Here is a 19,398-nt window from a genome sequence, read left to right as displayed (position 1 = left end):
TCTTGGGTCAATTCAATGGTGATGATTTCATAAATATGCTTGCTAAATGAATGAATAACATATAGGGAGATATTTTAATATAATCTAACAGCCCATCTATAGCCTGTACCCTTCAAGCTAATAGAAATTCTTCCTCTACTAGGTCCATCCCCCTCCTACCCAGTTTTACCTCTGGGCCACTTTAATCTGGCTGACTGGCCCAGGCTAGGGTACTTTATAATGATAATTTCTGATATTTGTACAGCACATTAATGCTTGCATTAGTGCTTTCCTTAAAAGAACAGTTTGATGGGGGTAGTAAAGATCTTATTCTCCCCCATATTGCAGATGAGGAAATGGAAACTCTGAGAAATGAAGACCTTGGCCAACATCACACAGCTTGTAAGTGGCCAACATAGGTCTAGAAGCCAACTCTTCTAAATCCAAGCCCTGTACTCTTTTCACTACATTATGCTAAGTATATAGATCTGGGAATTATGTGTCTAGAGATCATAATTAAATCCATGGGGCAGCTAGGTGGCGCAGTGGATCGAGCATTGGCCCTGGACTCAGGAGTACCTGAGTTCAAATCCGGCTTCAGACACTTAACACTTACTAGCTGTGTGACCCTGGGCAAGTCACTTAACCCCAATCGCCTCACTAAAAAAAAAAAAAATTTAAATCCATGGAGAATGGAAGGAAACATTAGCTAGGGAGAAGTTGAAGATTAGAAAGAAAGAGGGGATGGCTGAGGAAGCTATCTGCTGAAGCCTGTAACAGAAGATGGGATCAAAGGCACATAGAGAGGGGTTGGCCTTGGGAAGAATGGCCATCTTATCATCAGAGACTGGAGACAGTATATAGAAAGGGGAGCATCTCAAAGGGCCTTGAGTTCAAGCCTTCTGAGGGTGGGATTGAAGAGGTGGAAATGTTTAGCCTGAAACAGAGGACTCAAAGTTAACACCTCATGGCTGTCTTTAAGTGCTTCACATACAGAATTTGGGAGCCATCTGATCCCACCCATATATGAAAGGGATGGCCACTATAACACACCCAATGAGTGGTCACCCAGCTCTGCCCGAAGGCCTCCAAGGAGGGGGAGCCCACCTCCTCTCGAGGCAGCTCTAAGTGTTAGGGATGTCTTCATGAATTAAACCTAAACCTTCTTGTCCATAACTTCCACCCAACGCTCCTAGTTCTGCCCTTTGGGACCAAATGAAACAAATCTAGTCCTCCTGGTCTATTTGACACCCCTTCAAATACTTAGAGACACGTCCTCCTTGAGTCTTCTTTTAACCAGGTTAACCTCCCCATTTCCTCCAACAGATCCTCATACGACATGAACTCAGGGTCTTTTACCCTCCTCGTTGCCCTCCTCTGGGCACACTCCATCCTCTCAATATCTTTCCTAAACCATGGAACCCAGAACTGAATTCAGTACTCCAGATGAAATCTGAAAATGGCAGAAGGCAGTGAGACTATCACCTCTCTATTCCTGGAAGCTAATGCCTCTTAATGCAGCCCAAGATCAAATTAGCTTTTTTTGGCTGCCATATGACACTACTGCCTCATATTGAGCTTGTAGACCACTCAGCCCCTCCTCCACCCAGATCTTTTTCAGGGTTTCACACCTTACCCATCCTATATTGGTGAAGTTGATTTTTTTCTACCCAAATGTAAGATGTTGTATTTACTCCTGTTGAGTTTCATCTTGTTTTGTCAGCCCCAAATTTTAGCCTGGCAAGATCCCTTTGGATCCTGACTGTCATCCACTATCTTAGCTATCCCTCTAATTTTTGTGCAATCTAAAAATTTGATGAACGCAACTCATATGCTTTTATTTGGATCAATAACAGAAATATGACACAGCACAGGGTCAAACACAGATCCCTTAAGTACTCTACTGGTGGGGCAGCTAGGTGGCGCAGTGGATAGAGCACCGGCCCTGGAGTCAGGAATACCTGAGTTCAAATCCGGCCTCAGACACTTAACACTTACTAGCTGTGTGACCCTAGGCAAGTCACTTAACCCCACTTGCCTCACTAAAAAAAAAAAACAAAACAAAACAAAAGTACTCTACTGGAAACATCTTGCCATGTTGCTATTGATCCATCCAAATACTTTTGATCCCATCTGATTGTATTATTGTTGAACCCATCTCCACCTTCTCCGCAAGAAGAACATACTATTGTTCTATAAGAAATGATGAAGGATATGGTTTCAGAAAAATCTAGGAAGACTTATATGAACTGATACAAAGCGAAGTGAGCAGAACCAGAAGAACAACTTATACAGTAACAGCAATATTGAAAAGATAATCACCTTGAAAGATTCAGTAACTCTGATCAATGCAATGACCAAAAATAATTCCAAAGGACTCATGATGAAACAAGCTATCTACCTCCAGATAGACAACTGGTAGAATCAGAGTACAGAATGAAGCATATTTTTTTCTCTTTCTTTCTCTTTTTTTTTTCCTGGAACATGGCTAATATGTAAATTTGTTTCATGTGACTACACATTTATAGTGGGTTTTGTATTTCTTGCTGTCTCAGGGGGTGAGGGAAGGAGAGAATTTGGAACTAAAAAAAATAAAATTGAATTTTAAAAGAAAAATGATGAGATATTTTATCAGAAACTTCACTAAAATCTGGAAAAACAATACCCACAGCATCCCCCCACCCCATATATTAGTTTAGTAATCCTGTCTAAAAAAGAAATGAGATGCATTTGGGAGGATCTGTACTTGATGAAGCCATGATGGCTTTTTCTAGTCACAATTCCCCTTCCTATATATTTACTAACCCTCTCTTTATTGTTTCTTCAGTTATAGTTTACAGACTGGGGCAGCTAGGTGGCACAGTGGATAGAGCACCAGCCCTGGAGTCAGGAGTACCTGAGTTCAAATTCGGCCTCAGACACTTAACACTTACTAGCTGTGTGACCCTGGGCAAGTCACTTAACCCCAATTGCCTCACTTTAAAAAAAAAATGGATGTGTAGTTTACAGACTTCGCTATCTTTCTTTTTTTTGAAAACTGAGAAATTTGTCCTTCTCCAATCTTATTGTGCTTCTGCCATTTTCCATGATCATTCAACTATCACTGGCAGTGACTCAAAAATCACAAGTCAAGTCAACAGGCATTTATTAAATGCCTACTATGTGCTGTTGTTCAGTCATTTTCATTCATGTCTGATTCTTGGTGAGCCCATTTGGGATTTTCTTGGCAAAGATATTGAGGAAGTTTGCCATTGCCTTTTCCAGTTCATTTTACAGATTAAGAAACTGAAGCAAACAGGGTTAAGTGACTTGTCCAGGATCACACAGCTAGTAAGTACCTGAGGCCAGATTTGAACTCAGGAAAATGAGTCTTCCTGACTCCTGGCTATCTATCCACTGCCCCCTAGCTGCCCAGGGCTAAGTGTTAGGGATACCAGAAAGGTAAAAAATAATCCCTGCCCTCAAGGAGCCCACAAGGAGAAATTCTTTAATACCAAAGGATATATAGTTCACCTGGGCCAGGTGACTTGAATTCAAGGGCAGTTAGGTACAATTTTACTCTCTTCATCTTGGACATCAAATCTGCCCCCCCCCATCTCCTTTTAGCATTTCTATTATGAGTTGGATTAGGTGGCAGCAGAGGTGCCTTCTAACTCTGAAATTCTGTGATTCCTGTATCCTCAATAAGGGAAGAAGAATAAGGAACATGTGTGCCCAGGGTACCACAGAGTCATCCTTGGCTATAGATGGGAAGGGACTTACATTATCTCAAATTATTTTATTAGTCAGTCATTCCCCGAATGTCCATCCTATGGGCAAATTCCCAAACTAAATTGTTATGGAGAATTGACACCTAAGCACCTAGTGACTTTCCAATCTAGGTCAGCCATTGGTCCAGGAATTCAAAACAGAAGTTCAGATATGGCAGTTCATCTTCTAGACTCAATTCCTCTTGAGGTAACTTCCACCCAACGCTCCTAGTTCTGCCCTTTGGGACCAAATGAAACAAATCTAGTCCTCCTGGTTTATTTGACACCCCTTCAAATACTTGAAGACACGTCCTCCTTGAGCCTTCTTTTAACCAGGTTAACCTCCCCATTTCCTCCAACAGATCCTCATACGACATGAACTCAGGGTCTTTTACCCTCAATAGGACAACAGCAATAATCACATGGCTTCATCATCCCGGCCACATGCAAATTCAGGGACCATATAGCATGTCCAGAAACACAAAAAGGCTCTCCTTCCTCCTTCCCCAACCCCGGAGAAGTTCTGAGCCCTCTAGCTGTGGATGCCCCACCTCCTACAAATTTCATATATACACATGTACACACATATGTATATACTCACACATATACATATACTGTGTTTGCTTACACAGAGAACAACCAATCAATCAGCAAGCATTTATTAATCATTTGGCATGTAGCAGACAGCTAGGGTGGTTTAGTGGATAGAGCATGAGGCTGGAGTAAGGAAGATCTGAGTTTAAATCTGGCCTCTAGCCATTCACAAAGGTAACCCTGGATGAGCCACTTAATCCCCATTTGCCTCATATTCTCATGTGTAAAATGGGGACACATTGGAGAAGGAGATGGCCAATTACTCCAGTATCTTTGCCAAGAAAATTTCATGGATGAAGTTCATGGGGACAAGTCAGAAATGACTGGCTGAATGACAGTAACATGGCAGATACTGCTAAGAACTGGAGATACAAAGAAAAGCAAAACAGGATAGAGCACCAGCCCTGGAGTCAGAAGGACCTGAGTTCAAATCTGGCCTCAGACACTTGACACTTACTAGCTGTGTGACCCTGGGCAAGTCACTTAACCCCAATTGCCCCGCAAAAAAGAAAAAAAAAGAAAAACATAGACTCTATTCTCGAGGAGTTTGCATTCTAATTATATATGCTTTTCTCTCCCTCCCCCATAGAATGTAAGCTCCTAGAAGAGAGGGACTGTCCTTCTTTACTTTGTATAACCTGGCACATAGTAGGTCCTTAACAGATGTTTATTGATTGGTTGGTTAAAAGGCCAAATGGCAAAGCTGTGTAGAAGCTGGTTTTGCTCAGCTCCATCTCCTTTGTGCTGCTTGGTCCCATGTGAAGGAGGCAGGGACCCTCAATTCTGCTTCTGCTCCAGCTTTGCCTTCCTTCTATTCCCCTCCAGCACCATTGGGCAGGGCCCTACCGGCCTCTGGGCTTGTGTGCCAGGGGTTCCCCAACTCTCTGGGTCCTCCAAGTCAGGGAGAGCCAGTGGAGCTCTGTGGCCTCCAGGAACCAGGGATGCTGGTCATCATGAGGGAGTGGTATCTCAGAGCTTCCCTGTGAGATCCATGAGTCCCTCCCACCCTGGGCCCCTTGGTCCCAGAGTCCCCGGTTCCGTCCCTCTTCCATACATCAGTAGTTCTTAAATGTACCGGGGGCATGATCCAGTGTACCCAGACCATGACTGAAATGGAACCCATGGATTGGTCAGTCCCCAAACCACCTGGGCCACTAAGAGATCCCCAGGAGAGTACTGCTGTCCAGAGCCAGTTTAGACTAAACCTGAAAGGCCCATCCTCTGATCCCTCTCCCTGGCCCCTGGCATTTGCACTGCTCTAAGTCCATTTGGGGGTGGGGCAGCTAAGTGGTGTAGTAGATAGAGTGCTAGGCCTGGAGTCAGGAAGACCCATCTTCCTGGGTCCAAATCTGGTCTCAGACATTTACTAGCTATGTGACCCTGGGCAAATCACTTAACCCTGTTTGCCTCAGTTTCTTCATCTGTCAAATGAGCTGGAGAAGGTAATAGCAAACTCCTCCAGCATCTTTGCCAAGAAAACCCCAAATGGGGTCACAAAGAGTCAGGAATGATTGAAAATGACTGAACAACAACAAGCCTAACAGAGGGATAGTCCCAGCCCAACTGGGCAAGACCTAGAAACTAAAGCCAAAATTCGTGGTTCAGGTACTACTAAGGTGAGTAAGGAAAGAAAAGGTGAGGGGGGAAGAAAAGGAGCTTGACTCAGCTGCCACTGCAGTGCTCTGTGCAGAGAGGTTTTTAATTAATCAGTGCTTGCCCATGATGACCAAACCCCAGCCCTGGTGCCACCCGGGCTGTCTGAGTGAAGAGAATGGCTAGACAAATCTGTCCCCTTGGGAAGCCCAAAGAAAAAGCAGGAAGGAATGTGTCTGGAATCCATCAGGGTCTTTATCTTGCTCTCTTGGCTCATCAGGGGCTTCCAAGTTTGGGACTGTCCTTTGCTCCTTCCCTTATTTGGAACTCCAGGTGATAAGAGGAATCCATAAGTGAGGGGTGGCAGGCCAGGCGGCAACAACTGGGACTTCCAAACAGCCAGAAGATGGTGAGTCTAAGGAAAGGGGGATGGGGGGATGGAGAGAAGAGCAAAAGAGTAGCCTTGGCTTTGGGAGAAAGGTGGGTTCTCCAGCTTCAAACGACAAAGACCTTTCAAGAAGGCCAAGGGACAAAGGTACCTTCCAAAATTTGGGAGATCCAAATCTCATCCCTTCTTGCTGTCTAGCAAGTGTGGGAGAACAGATGCCCTACAGGACAAAGCTCACAGATGAGAGACTGATTGAATGGAAAGGATTTTAGGGAGCATCTAGTTCAAACCCTTTGTTTTACATATAAAGAATGTGAGACTCAGAGAGATTAAGTATGATCATGACTGGAGATATTCCCAGCAGCCACCTGGGCCCAAACCCAAGAAAAATTATCTCCAGGGATGAGGAGGGGAAATGGCACTCACTAGCCTTGGAAATATCCCTTAAAACTGTGAAGGGCTGAGGAGTGGGAGGAAAGGGGGAATCTAAGGAACTGAGATTTCACAACCTATCAATGGCATTGGGATCCATAGGATCTCAACTGCAGAACCACCTCTGCCCCCATTCCCCAGGGGATGTGAAACAAAGGGAAGGGCAATTTGGACTTTGGGCTTCCCTGTTCCAAGCTCTGGGGCAAAAGATTTCTCTGAGACAGATATTTCACAGGCCAGCCGGAAGGCAGGAACTCGAGGGAAGGTGGCGGCTGCCAAGCAAGCCCAGCGGGGATCTTCAAATGTCTTCTCCATGTTTGAACAAGCACAGATCCAGGAGTTTAAGGAGGTGAGTGCTTCGCCCCCTCAGCCCTCTAGTATCCCCATTTCTCCCATTTTCTCCTGTTTCTCCTATATTCTCTCTCTTCCTCTGAGCTAGATTGGTACAGTACAAAGTACTGACTGTAGTTAGAGAACAAAGGTTCAAATCTTGCCTCTGAGATTGAATACTTGTGTGACTTTGGACAAGTCACATCATTCCCTCCTCACTTCAATTTCCTCATCTGTAAAATGGGGGGATGGAGGTTGGAGAGTGCTGTGTTCCTTCCATTCTAGAGCTTAAACCTATGATTTTTTTCCAAACTTCTTCCTCTCTTCTTCTTCCTTAAGCTGGCTCTATAGTTTGAATCAGCTGAATGAATGGTGCCTGGATGTGGTGCCAAACCACTCGATCCCTTGCTTTGCTCCAGCTTGTCCCACTCAATCTGTGACCTGCCTATCCCCTTACCCAGCTTTCCTCCCTTAAGCCCTTGGGGGAGGGCACATCTGTCCCTTTCCCTTCTAAGCACAGTGAGTACTCTTCCTGACCTAGGAAATTGGGACCTCTCTGTCTCACAGGCATTCAGTTGCATTGATCAAAACCGAGATGGCATCATCAGCAAATCGGACCTGAAGGAAACCTACTCCCAACTTGGTGAGTTGGCAGGCTTGCATCTCCAACTCAATACATTCTCAACAAGGCAGGAGACACAGACCAGTTCTTCATACAGTCCTCTCCTCCTCCCTCTCCCTCCCACAAAGACCAGAGCCCTCATCTCATGTAGCTGACAAGGAGAACTTAAGGATCATGAATTTAGAGCCTAAAGGGACTTTAGAGGCTGAGTCCTCTAGTCCTCAAGTCCAACCCCTTTGTTTTACAGATGGGGAAACTAAGGCAGAATAAGGTTAAGTGACTTGCCCAAGGTCATACAGCTAGTAAGTATCTGAGACAGTATTTAGAGCCAGGTATTCCAGACTCCAAATCCAGAGCTTCTTCCACCATATCAAACCTGCCTCAGTTTGGACCTGAATATAATCATCTTCCAAAGAACTGGCCCTTCTTCCTCTTTTCCTCTTCCCCCTGCTGTCCCTCTTCACTGTCAGCTCATATCTGCTTGCCCTCTTCTCACACCTCCTTCCAAGCTCACACCTCCCCTCCCCTATCCTCTTCTCACACCTCTTCTCCCAGCACATTGCCAAAGCTCACCCTTTCCACTATCTCCCCCTCCCTTTCCAGAGCTCTGCTTTCCCTCCCCTGCCCCAATTTTACATCTCCCTCATAGCTTACACTCTCCCTGACTTTTTCATTCTCCTCGGCCCTCTCCCACTGTTCCCTTCTATTCTTTTCTTAATTCAATTTTTAAAATGTATGGAATAAAGCAAGCATTTCCATAACATGGTACAATAAAAAAAATGATTGCACATAAACCCAAAAATTCACTATGTACAACTTGCTATTTCTTTTAAATGCACAACAAAGTTATCATGTGAATTCCCACACTTTATTTTTTTCCCTCCCCTCTACCTTAGAGATGCTACTATTAGACACAACTAGGTGTTTATATGTGTATATATGTATATACATATGTGTGTATGTGTGTGTAGAATTATTCTATACATCTATCAGTTCTTTCTCTGGATACAGACAGTGTCTTTCTTCATGTGGCCTTTATAGTTAATTTGGGGGAATAACATTTCCCGAAAGTCTTTTTTATTTTTTTTAGTGAGGCAATTGGGGTTAAGTGACTTGCCCAGGGTCACACAGCTAGTAAGTGTTAAGTGTCTGAGGCCGAATTTGAACTCAGGTCCTCCTGACTCCAGGGCCAGTGCTCTATCCACTATGCCACCTAGCTGCCCCAGCAATATTGTTTTAATGATGACTTTCAGGTGGGGGCAGCTAGGTGGCGTAGTGGATAGAGCACTGGCCCTGGAGTCAGGAGGACCTGAGTTCAAATCCGGCCTCAGACACTTAACACTTACTAGCTGTGTGACCCTGGGCAAGTCACTTAACCCCAATTGCCTCACTTAAAAAAAAAGAGAACAAAAAAACCCCCAATATTGCTGTTGCTGTATACATTGTTCTCTTAGTTCTGCTCATTTCACTCTTCATTATTTATGCAAGTCTTTCCATGTTTTTCTAAGATCATCAAGCTCATCATTTCTTACAGCACAATAGTATTCCATCACAATCATATAGCACAACTTGTTCAGCCTTTCTCCATTTGATGGGCATTGCTGCAATTTCCAGTTCTTTGCCACCACAAAGGGAGCTGCTATAAATATTTTAGAACATATTGGTTCTTTTCCTTTCCCCCTAATCATCTTTAGAAATAGGCCTAGTAGTGGTATTACTAGGTCAAAGGATATAGTCAGTTTAATAACTATTTTTTTTTGCTTCCTCCTATTCTTTCCCATTTCCCTCCCCCTCCCTCCCCAAAGCATTTCCTTTCTGCAATCACTATGGGCGGTGGAATGCTAAGTATGCCTGTAGGTTTCAGGGTTGGGGTGGGGAGAAAATCAGTCTCCCTCTCATCCTCTGTCCATGCGTCCCCCAGGAAGAGCGAATGTGCCTGAGGAAGAGTTGGATGAGATGCTGCAGGAAGGCAAGGGCCCAATCAACTTCACAGTCTTTCTCACACTCTTTGGGGAGAAACTCAATGGTAAGGATTGGGGGAATGGAGGAGGGATCGCTCAGTCTTTCCTCTATACACTCTCCCACTATCACATATCCTATTATTATAACTTCCACATGGAATTTCTAAGTCCCAGGGTCCTAAGTCCCAAGTTAGAGGCTACGTGGTCAACGTGATCTAGGACACCTCCTCCCATACCAGGTTGAGTCATAAGATCATAGGTTTAGAGCTTCAAGGGTCTGTAGAGATTATTTAGTCCAGTCTTAACCTAGGATCCATGGATAGATTTCAGGAAGTCCATGAGCTTGGATTGGAAAAAATTATATCTTTATTTTGAATAACCTCTAACTGAAACTTAGCATTTTCTTCAATTCTGGATGTACACAACAAACTGATATTCAAAGAAGGGGTCCATGGATTTCACCCGATTATCAGAGGTCCATAGCACAAAGCCTTTTCATTTTATAAAGGAGGATACTGAGGCCTAGATAAGTAAAGTGACTCTCTCAGGATTGCAAAGCTAGTATCTGAGATAGAATTTGAACCCAGGTCTCCTTGATTCCAAGTTTCAGTATCCTATCCACTAAAACATGATATTTTTAACTTGATCTAACTATGGATCATCCTTAAATAGCCAAATGTATTCTAGGACCATGGGTGGGTCCTAGGAATTTGGAATCCTGAGTCTGTCCTGAAACTGCCCTCAGTCAGCCCTTGGGTCCACCTCAGAAACCACCACTGACAGCAGATAACATTGAACTGGGATTCATAGGTCTGAGTTCTAGTCCCAACTTGACAACTGATTAGTTCTGTGACCTTGGTCAAATCATGTAACCTTTCTGGGCTTCTCATCAGACAAATGAGGAGCTCAGGCCAGATGATCTCTAAGGTCCCTTCCAGTTCTGATAATCAATAATGGAGGTGGCAAGGGGTTATAGACAAAGTATGGAACCGGAGTCAGAAAGACCTGTGCTTGAATCTTGCTTCAGACACAAGTTGGGTGGTCTTGGGCAAGTCACTTAGCCTCTCCGGGCCTCGGTTTTCTCATCTGTAAAATTAGGGGTTAGACTAAATGACCTAAGAAATCCCTTTCTGTGATTCAGTGAGGAGAGAGTAGGGGAATGACAAAGGGTTTGGAGATAAACGGTCCCAAATCTCTTACTAAATGTCCCTTCTGGCTTGAAGTCTCAGACCTAAGATCTCTTTTTGATGGGGGAGGGAAGGGGGGATGTATTTACGAGGCCAGAGTTTATAGTGTCTGCTGCTCCTCAGGAACTGACCCTGAAGAATCCATCCTCAGCGCTTTCCGCATGTTCGACCCCAGTGGCAGTGGGGTTGTCAACAAAGAAGAGTGAGTATGAACAGGAAAGAGCAGGGACTAAGTGGGACAGGGGTGTTGAAGCCCTGGGAGGAAGAGCTGGCAGCTCCAGGAACACTCCAGCCCTTAGCAAAAGTGCAGGAGGAATGTCTGTCTGCAGCGCCTCGTGCTCCTGCCCCCAGTTCATGTTCCCAGCCAGAAGCACTCAGTGACCCCGGGCCCAGGACCCAGCCTTATCCCCACTCTGCAAGGCCGGCCTCCCCACCAATGAGCCGTGCCCGTGTTCTGGACACAACCCTTCCTCTCAGGGTCAGAGGATCACAGAATCCAGGAGGTGGAAGAGACCTCAACGACTGTCTGGTGTAGCTCCTCCACAAAGGAATCCCCACAACAGTGTACTGACAAAGTAGCTGGCCTTGCAGCCTCTGATTAAAGGCCTCCAAGCAAGGGAAATTCAGCACTTCCCAAGGCACTTCTGGATAATTCTAACCGGCCAGAAAGTTTGCCCTGACCCTCAAAACTACATTGGCCTCTTTGCAAATCCCACCCATGGCTGCTCCTTCTGTCCCTCTGGAGCCAAAGGGAATGAATCTCCCATTCATCCAGATTTACCTGTACCTAATGATAAATGATAAATTCCTTAAGCTCTGCCCTAGGATGTGATGTTCAGTCATTTCAGTCTTATCTCACTCTGTGACAGCCTATGGGATTTTCTTGGCAGAGATACCAGGATGGTTTGCTATTTCCTTCTCCAGCTCTTTTTACAGATAAGGAAACTGAGGCAAATAGGATGAAGTGACTTGCCCAGGGTCACACAGCCAGTAAGTTTCTGAGGCCAGATTTGAACTCAGGAAGATGAGTCTTCCTGAGGTCTAGTACTCTGTCTACTGTGCCACCTGGCTTCTTCCCCTCCTGCCCTTGGATAACTTCTGATAAATGGTCATCATGGGTTTATGTTACTATCTATACATTTTCATTTTAATACCATTAAGTGACACCCCAAAGAAGTGCTTTGGGGTTAAAACTATAGAATTTCAGGCAACTTAGCAAGCAGGCCTAGCAGATAATTTGGGGTAAGGTCTTCTGTGTGCCCTTCAAATCACACTCCACCTGACTACTTATATAACTCAGAGGCAGGGTGATACAATTGAAAGTGCATTGGGGGTCAGCTAGGTGGTGCAGTGGATAGAGCACTGGCCCTGAATTCAGGAGGACCTGACTTCAAATCTGGCCTCAGACCCTTGACACTTACTAGCTCTGTGACCCTGGGCAAGTCACTTAACCCCAATTGCCTCACCAAAAAAAAAAAAAAGAAAGAAAGTGCATTGGGGAGGCAGCTAAGTGGTGCAGTAGATAAAGCACCAGCCCTGGATTCAGGAAGACCTGAGTTCAAATCCAGCCTCAGACACTAGACACTTGCTAGCTGTGTGACCCTGGGCAAGTCACTTAACCCTCATTGCCTCACACAGAAAAAAAGAAAGAAAGAAAAGAAAAGTGCATTGGACCTCGAGTCAAAGGGCCTGTGTTCAAAGCCCACCCTCAAGCACTACATGTGTGACCTTGGGCAAGTCATAACCCCTTGGGGACTCTGTTTCCTCATCTCACAGATGAGAAGGTTGGGCTAAATAGCTTCTGAAGTTGCTTCTTCTCAGTTCTATTATCCTAGCATCCACTGACTGGTCTCTTGAGCAGACTCTTCCCTCCCTTTCATCAGAATCCCCCATTCAGTTCTGCCATTTACTAGCAAGGTGGCCTCAGAATAGTTAGTCACTTGCCTCTCTTGGCCTGTTTCCTCATCTGCAAAATGAGGGACGTGGACTAGGTGGCCTGTCAGGTCCCTTCTGTTTCTGTGCTTCTGTGAGCCTTCTCCTGATTCTCTTCCTCTTTAATGGGGCTATTGTAGCTTATTGTTGCTAGCTGTCATGGTTTTCTAATCCCCTCCCAGGTTTAAGCAGCTGCTCCTGACGCAGGCAGACAAATTCTCTCCAGCTGAGGTGAGTAAAAGCCATCTCTATATCCCGTCTGGAGCTGGCACATCCCCCATTTCAGACCCTAGAGGGCTGCCCAGAATGCCATGTTAGAGAACAGAAAATAAACTGAATAGTTCTGGGTTTAGGAGGTTGGCAAGCATCATCATACCAAACCTGACCATAGTGGCAGCAGACAATCTTTTCTCTTTTCAGTATCTGGAGGTGGGGGGAAAGGGAAACTGAGTCACAAGGTTTCTGTCCAAGTCACAGTGAAACATACAAATTAGGGGCAGCTAGGTGGTGCAGTGGATAAAACAATGACCCTGGAGTCAGGAGTACCTGAGTTCAAATCTGGCCTCAGACACTTGACACTTACTAGCTGTGTGACCCTGGGCAAGTCACTGAACCCCAATTGCCTCACCAAAAAAAGAAAGGAAGGAAGGAAGGAAGGAAGGAAGGAAGGAAGGAAGGAAGGAAGAAAGAAAGAAAGATACAGATTGGATCCAGTTCCCCTTCAGGCACAAAATACTCTCCAGTCTGGGAAGCATTAGTGTTGTAACTGTGCACCGGACTCTGTAGCAGAGGATGGACTGGAATTGGAACCTGCAGTAGCATTCCCCTCCCCGTCATGCACCCTGATGCCCAGTGTCCACTCACCAGCATCTTCCCTTACAGGTGGAGCAAATGTTTTCATTGACACCTATGGACTTGTCGGGAAACATTGACTACAAGTCTCTGTGCTACATCATCACCCATGGGGATGAGAAGGAGGAGTAAAAAGATGGGGGGAAAGGGTGGGCAGCAGAGGGCTGAGATCAATAAAACACAGATACCAAGATCTAGTGCAGAGTCTTTTCTTATGTTTGGGAGAAGCACAGCAGGAGGCTGGTAGAGGGACAGATGGAGGCAATGTAGATTAATGGGAAAAGCAGTGTGGACCAAGAGGCAGGAGAATGGATTCAGGTTTTTGCCCCATCATTTTCTGAGCCTCAGTTTTCTAATCAATAAAATGGAGATAATAAAACAACCATACTGTTGATTACTATTAATACAGTGAATTGTGGATTCTGTTTATCCCCCCAGATGTTTAAGAGAATCAAATGAGTTCTAGTCAATGCTTAGTCCCCTCCCTAGCTTCAGCAAACATTTATTAAGCCTCTATTATGTGCTACAAGTGTAGGCAACAGGGTCTTCAGCTCCCGCACAAGCTCATGTTGTCACAAATTCATATTGGGTAGAGGACAATCTTGATTTTCCCCCCACAAAGTACAGAAAGTGCAATGGACTCAAAGGAGCCCATAAAAAAATACTGAAAACGCACACATACACTTAGACAATTTCACAACAGCCTGAGTAGAGTGGCACCTGAGCACCATACACTTTGAAGGGACCTTTTCAAGGACCCTAAAAGGCAGTAGTGAAGAGGGAGAGCATTCCTGGCATGGGAGGAAACCTTGGAGCCACTGGCAATTCTTCACTCTCCTTCACCCTCTATACACAGTTTGTTAAAACCCAAATTTCCCAGCCTGGCAAGTACAGGCCTCCACAATCAGGCTCCTTTTCCAATATCATTTCATATTGCTATATTCCCTTTAACAGACTAGATTCCAGCTAAACCATCCTCTTAGTCTTGTTACTACATCTCCTGATTCCATGAATTTGCACAAGCCATTCTCCATGCTTGGAAGACCCTCCCTCTTCATCTCTGCCTGTCAGAATCCCTGTCTTCCTTCAGAGTTTTACTACTCTGTTCTATATGCAGTAGACAGAGCACTGGCCTTGAAGTTGGGAAGACCTGAGTTAAAATCTCACCTCAGACACTTACTAGGTGTATGACCTTGGGCAAGTCACTTAACCCCAATTGTCTCAAAACATCTCCAGTCTTCCTGATATACACACACACACATACATATATTGCCACAACCCAGATGGCTCTGGAGGAGAGAGTGAGGTTGGTGACTTGGCACAGCCCTTCCTCACTTAAATTCAATTCACTGCAAGTCATGGCATCACCTTCCCATGTCATGGTCCTCTTTAAGAAAGAACAAACAACAACTATGTCCTATTATGTGCCGGGAAGTGTCCTAAGCACTTTACAAATACTATTTTATTTGATCCTGACATCAGCCCTATGATGTAGATGCTATTCTTAACTGAGGCAGAGTCCAGGGTCATACAGCCAGGAAGTATATGAGGCTGAATTTGAATTCAGGTCTTCCTGGCCCCAGGACCATTACTTTCTCTACTGAGCCACCTCACTACCTAAGCAAGATGGTGCTTGTCTAATGCCTGTAGTACTCATAGGGTGTCCAGGGAGGACTAGCCCCTCTGGTGTAAGGGCTTGCCAACCCCTTTCCAGGGCTGCTCATCCAACTTTGGTGATCACCTGTCACCCAACTCAGTTGTGGCTCCAAGAATCTGTAGAAAATGCAGAGGCTGGGGCAGCTAGGTGGCGCAGTGGATAGAGCACTGGCCCTGGATAACACTTACTGGCTGTGTGACCCTGGGCAAGTCACTTAACCCCAACTGCCTCACCAAAAAAAAAAAAAAAGTTAGGAAAATGCAAAGGCTACACCCCAGTAAACTGTCTTAGCAGACAGCTAAACCAGGTTGAGGGTGACCTCAAACCCATTGGTGAGGTAGGCAGCTGTCTACCCCAAACATATGAAGACTTCCCCCAGTGGAATGGGTGAATGAGAACAATTTGTTGCAAAGGCCATGAAGGAGGCTGAAGCAGGCTCTGTAGAGCCTGGTCAGATACCAAAGACGTCAAGGTCATCCCCTGCATCCTGGGCCATCACAGATCCTCTTGACTTTTGTCTTGCCACTGGACTCTGATGACTCTGGAAGAGAAAGGCTGATGACTTTGTGCAACTCTGCTTCACTTAAATCCAAGTCATGCACAAGTCAAGACATCACTCATGATGTCATTGGTCCTCCTGGAGAATGAAGGACAAACAGCAACAACTGAGGAGAGAGAAAGGGGCATGGAAAGGGGTTGGGTTCTCACAACTGGTACCCAGGGGGAACCTCCCCATCCTCCCTTTAAGGTTCTGGTGATGAGTGGAATGACCAGTACAAAGAAAAAAGTTCCCTTTGGAGTGTCCCTCTGGCTTCCTTTCTGCATTTTATCACCTCTCTTTCCCCCCCCTTCCCCCCACCACCAGGTTCTCTTCTACCCAAGCTATTCCAGGAGTCTACAATAACCTCTCACTTTCCATCTGCCAAACTAATCTCTAGTGTGATGCTCTCACCCTCCCTCCATTCCTGAATTTCTTGCTGTCTGTGGAGATGTTTCATGTAGGCATAAAGCTGCCACTTGAAGCTGAAGTTTGAAAATAGAAATCTTATCTCTCTGCCAGTGACAATATCATTTATCCTGTCCCCAGGCTAACCATCTTAAAAGGTGATTATCTCTCTGTTTCTGTCTCTGTCTGTCCCTCTCTGTTTACATTTCTGTGGATGTCTGTCTGTCTCTTCCTCTTTCTCTGCTTCTCATCTCTGTGGACATCTCTGTCTCTTTGTCTTTCTCTTTCTCCCTCCCTCTGTCTTCCTCTCTCTCTCTCTCTCCTCTGTTTCTTTCCTCTTTCTTTGTGTCTCTCCCCTTTAAATTTTTTTTTCTCTCCTCTCTCTCTGTCTCTCTCTTCTCAGTCTCTTTCTCTGTTTTGCTGTCTCTTTCCTCTCTCTTTGTGTCTCTCTATATCTCTCTTCTCTTTTCCTCTCTCTGTCTGATTTTTATGCACCACCAAGCCTTCTAGATTCTTCTTTCCATGACACTTCCCAGAGGATCCACATTCAATGTCACTAACATTTGGATATTTCTCATCATTCCCCCCTCACACTCCACCCCAGACTGTTCACAACATTTCAGTGGCTCTTGAAATTTAGGAGACAAACATCTGTTTTAGTTTCCAAGCAAATTAAAACAAAGAAAAGCAGCATGTTGTCGATCAGTATAGGTTTGCATCCTGTCCCACATTTGAATGATTGGCTAGGATCTGTGCCCTCCACACACAAAGCTCCCTGGGAACTGAGTACACATCTGGTCAGGGTCTCTGCTGAGTCACACATGGGGCAGGCAGAAACCCTGGTGGATGATGACCCCAGCTCCTGTCCCATTCATCTCCTTTCCTCCAGCTCACACTGGAGAAGGCTCTCCACCAGCTAAGAAGCCAACATACCTCTAGAGATTAATCCAGTGTGTTGCCTTCATTTCAAGTTACCATAATAACAAAATAAGAATGTAGGAAGATTAAAAACATGAGTACCATTTCTGCCAGATCACTGTTAGAATGTTCATTGACACCTGAGATAGGAAGAGTACAGTACCCCTTCATTAATAATAATAATAATAATAATGGAGACTAGGGGCAGCTAGGTGGCAAACAGAGCACCATTCCTGGAGTCAAGAGAACTGCAGTTCCAATCCAGCCTCAGACACTTACTAGCTGTGTGAGCCTGGGCCGACTGCCTCAAAAAAAAAAAAAAGACTAGCTAGCATTTAACTATAGCTTAATGGTTTGAAAAGCATTCTATATATGTTATCTCATTTAATCCTTACATCAATCCTTTGTGGTGGGTGCTATTATTTTATCCCTACTTTACAAACGTGGAAACTGAGGGTGAAAGAGGTTAAGTCTTACATAGCTAGAAAGTGTTTGGGGAAGGATTTGAATTCAGTTTTTCCTAACTCCAATTTCAGCACTCTATCCATTATACTACCTAGCTGACATTAAGAATTATTTCTTTAGCTCAATTGGAAACTAGAAATCTGGGCATGAGGGGACAAAAACAAAACGTATCGTTTTAATTCAAGCAATAGCATAAAGCCCAGTAGGAAAGGTTGGGACAATAGGTAACTATTGTTAGTAGCTGGAGGACCAGGCCCAGTATTAAGATGAAGCTTGCAATAGGGCCTCGAGGGAAAATGGCAATTATCCAACTATCCAAGGAACAAAATAAATAAGGGTCTTTTCTCCCACCCCCAGCAAGATACTATCTATCTGTTTCTACCCTGATTTTTCTCTTTACATCTCTTCTATTCAGAGAGAAAAGGAGGGGGAAAGGGGATGGATAAATTCACAGGAGAAGGGGAAAGGACTACATCAATGTGCTTCTGGTAAATGAAAACATTGAACACAAAGTTAGGTATAAAATGTTTCCTAGTTGTTTTGGTTTCATTCAGTTTTTATAAGAAATGTCCTTTTAGGGGGGGCAGCTAGGTGGCACAGTGGATAAAGCACCATCCCCTGGATTCAGGAGGACCTGAGTTCAATCCCAGCCTCAGACACTTGACACTAGCTGTATGACCCTGGGCAAGTCACCTTAACCCTCATTGCCCTGGAAGAAGAAAGAAAGAAAGAAAGAAAAGAAAGAAAGAAGAAGAAAGAAGAAAAGAAAGAAGGAAAAGAAGAAAGAAAGTAAAGAAAGAAGAAGAAAGGAAGGAAGAAGGAAGGAAGGAAGGAAGGAAGAAGGAAGGAAGGAAGGAAGGAAGGGAAGGAAGGAAGGAAGGAAGAAATATAGAAAGAAAGAAATGTTCCTTTTAAATGCAACTGGTAAGGGATGTGGAGCACCTAGTTGGTGCAGTAGATATAACACTGGTTTTGGAATCAGGAAGACCTGAATTCAAATTTGACTTCAGACACTTACTAGCTGTATGACTCTGGGCAAGTCACTTCACCTTGTTAACCTCAGTTTCCTCATCTGTAAGATAGACTGAAGAAGGAAATGCAAACCACTCCAGTAACTTTGGCAAAAAAACTCCAAAAAAGGTCACAAGGAATCAGACACAATGGAATAACAACTATGGTAGGGGATGCTGCGACCAATGTTTGGTCCTTTTTGAGTTGCTAGGCCCCAGAGGATACAGCTGCACTAAAACAGTCCTTCTCTTACTGTTACTTCCCATTTCTTACCTATCTTGTCTAGGAGTACCGTTTTATTCCATTTCATTGGGCCCTTCTCCACCTACTCGAGGTGGCCTTCTTTCTTCAGGCACTGTGTCAAGGAAGCCTCTATAGCTCACACTCTTAGTGGTACCCTCTTGGCACACAGCTTGCAAGCGTTACCATGGGAGATGAGAATGCAGGGAGATGGATGCCTGTGGGTTTAGGCAGAGTTTTCTGTGCTGTCCTCCTAATTTTTCTGGTTTTACCCTGAGCTAAGGGACTTGCAGAAGAAAGAAGCAGGAGGACAAGAGAAGGCAGGCAGGCAGGCAGAAATCAAACCAGGGAGGTATTGAGATGCCATGGATTATCAAAGGGAGCACCAAGGGACCAGGGGATGTCCTGAGTTGGGTCAGTGTGGATGCCATACAAACTACTACAAGGCAGAACCTGCCCTAAAAGATCCATTAGACCTTTAGACAAGACTTGTAGCCTTCATTCCCCTCTTCCATTGCAAAATAATCTTTTAAATGGGGAGA

At 44.8% G+C, this 19,398-nt stretch overlaps 1 protein-coding gene across 1 annotated transcript; it reads left to right on the top strand.

Moving 5' to 3' along the window:
• Positions 1-5,404: 5,404 nt before the first annotated feature.
• MYL7 (myosin light chain 7) lies at positions 5,405-13,951 on the top strand. Its single transcript, XM_043980988.1, has 7 exons — positions 5,405-5,451; positions 6,931-7,084; positions 7,633-7,708; positions 9,609-9,713; positions 10,959-11,037; positions 12,950-12,998; positions 13,650-13,951. The coding sequence occupies exons 1-7, from the start codon at positions 5,405-5,407 to the stop codon at positions 13,749-13,751; spliced, it is 612 nt and encodes a 203-aa protein (XP_043836923.1). The 3' UTR covers positions 13,752-13,951.
• Positions 13,952-19,398: the final 5,447 nt, after the last annotated feature.

The sequence above is a fragment of the Dromiciops gliroides genome, chromosome 2 (genome assembly GCF_019393635.1).
Source record: "Dromiciops gliroides isolate mDroGli1 chromosome 2, mDroGli1.pri, whole genome shotgun sequence".
Taxonomy (NCBI): Eukaryota; Metazoa; Chordata; class Mammalia; order Microbiotheria; family Microbiotheriidae; genus Dromiciops; species Dromiciops gliroides.
Note: the sequence above shows the minus strand (reverse complement) of the source record. Positions and strands in the feature narration are given on the sequence as shown.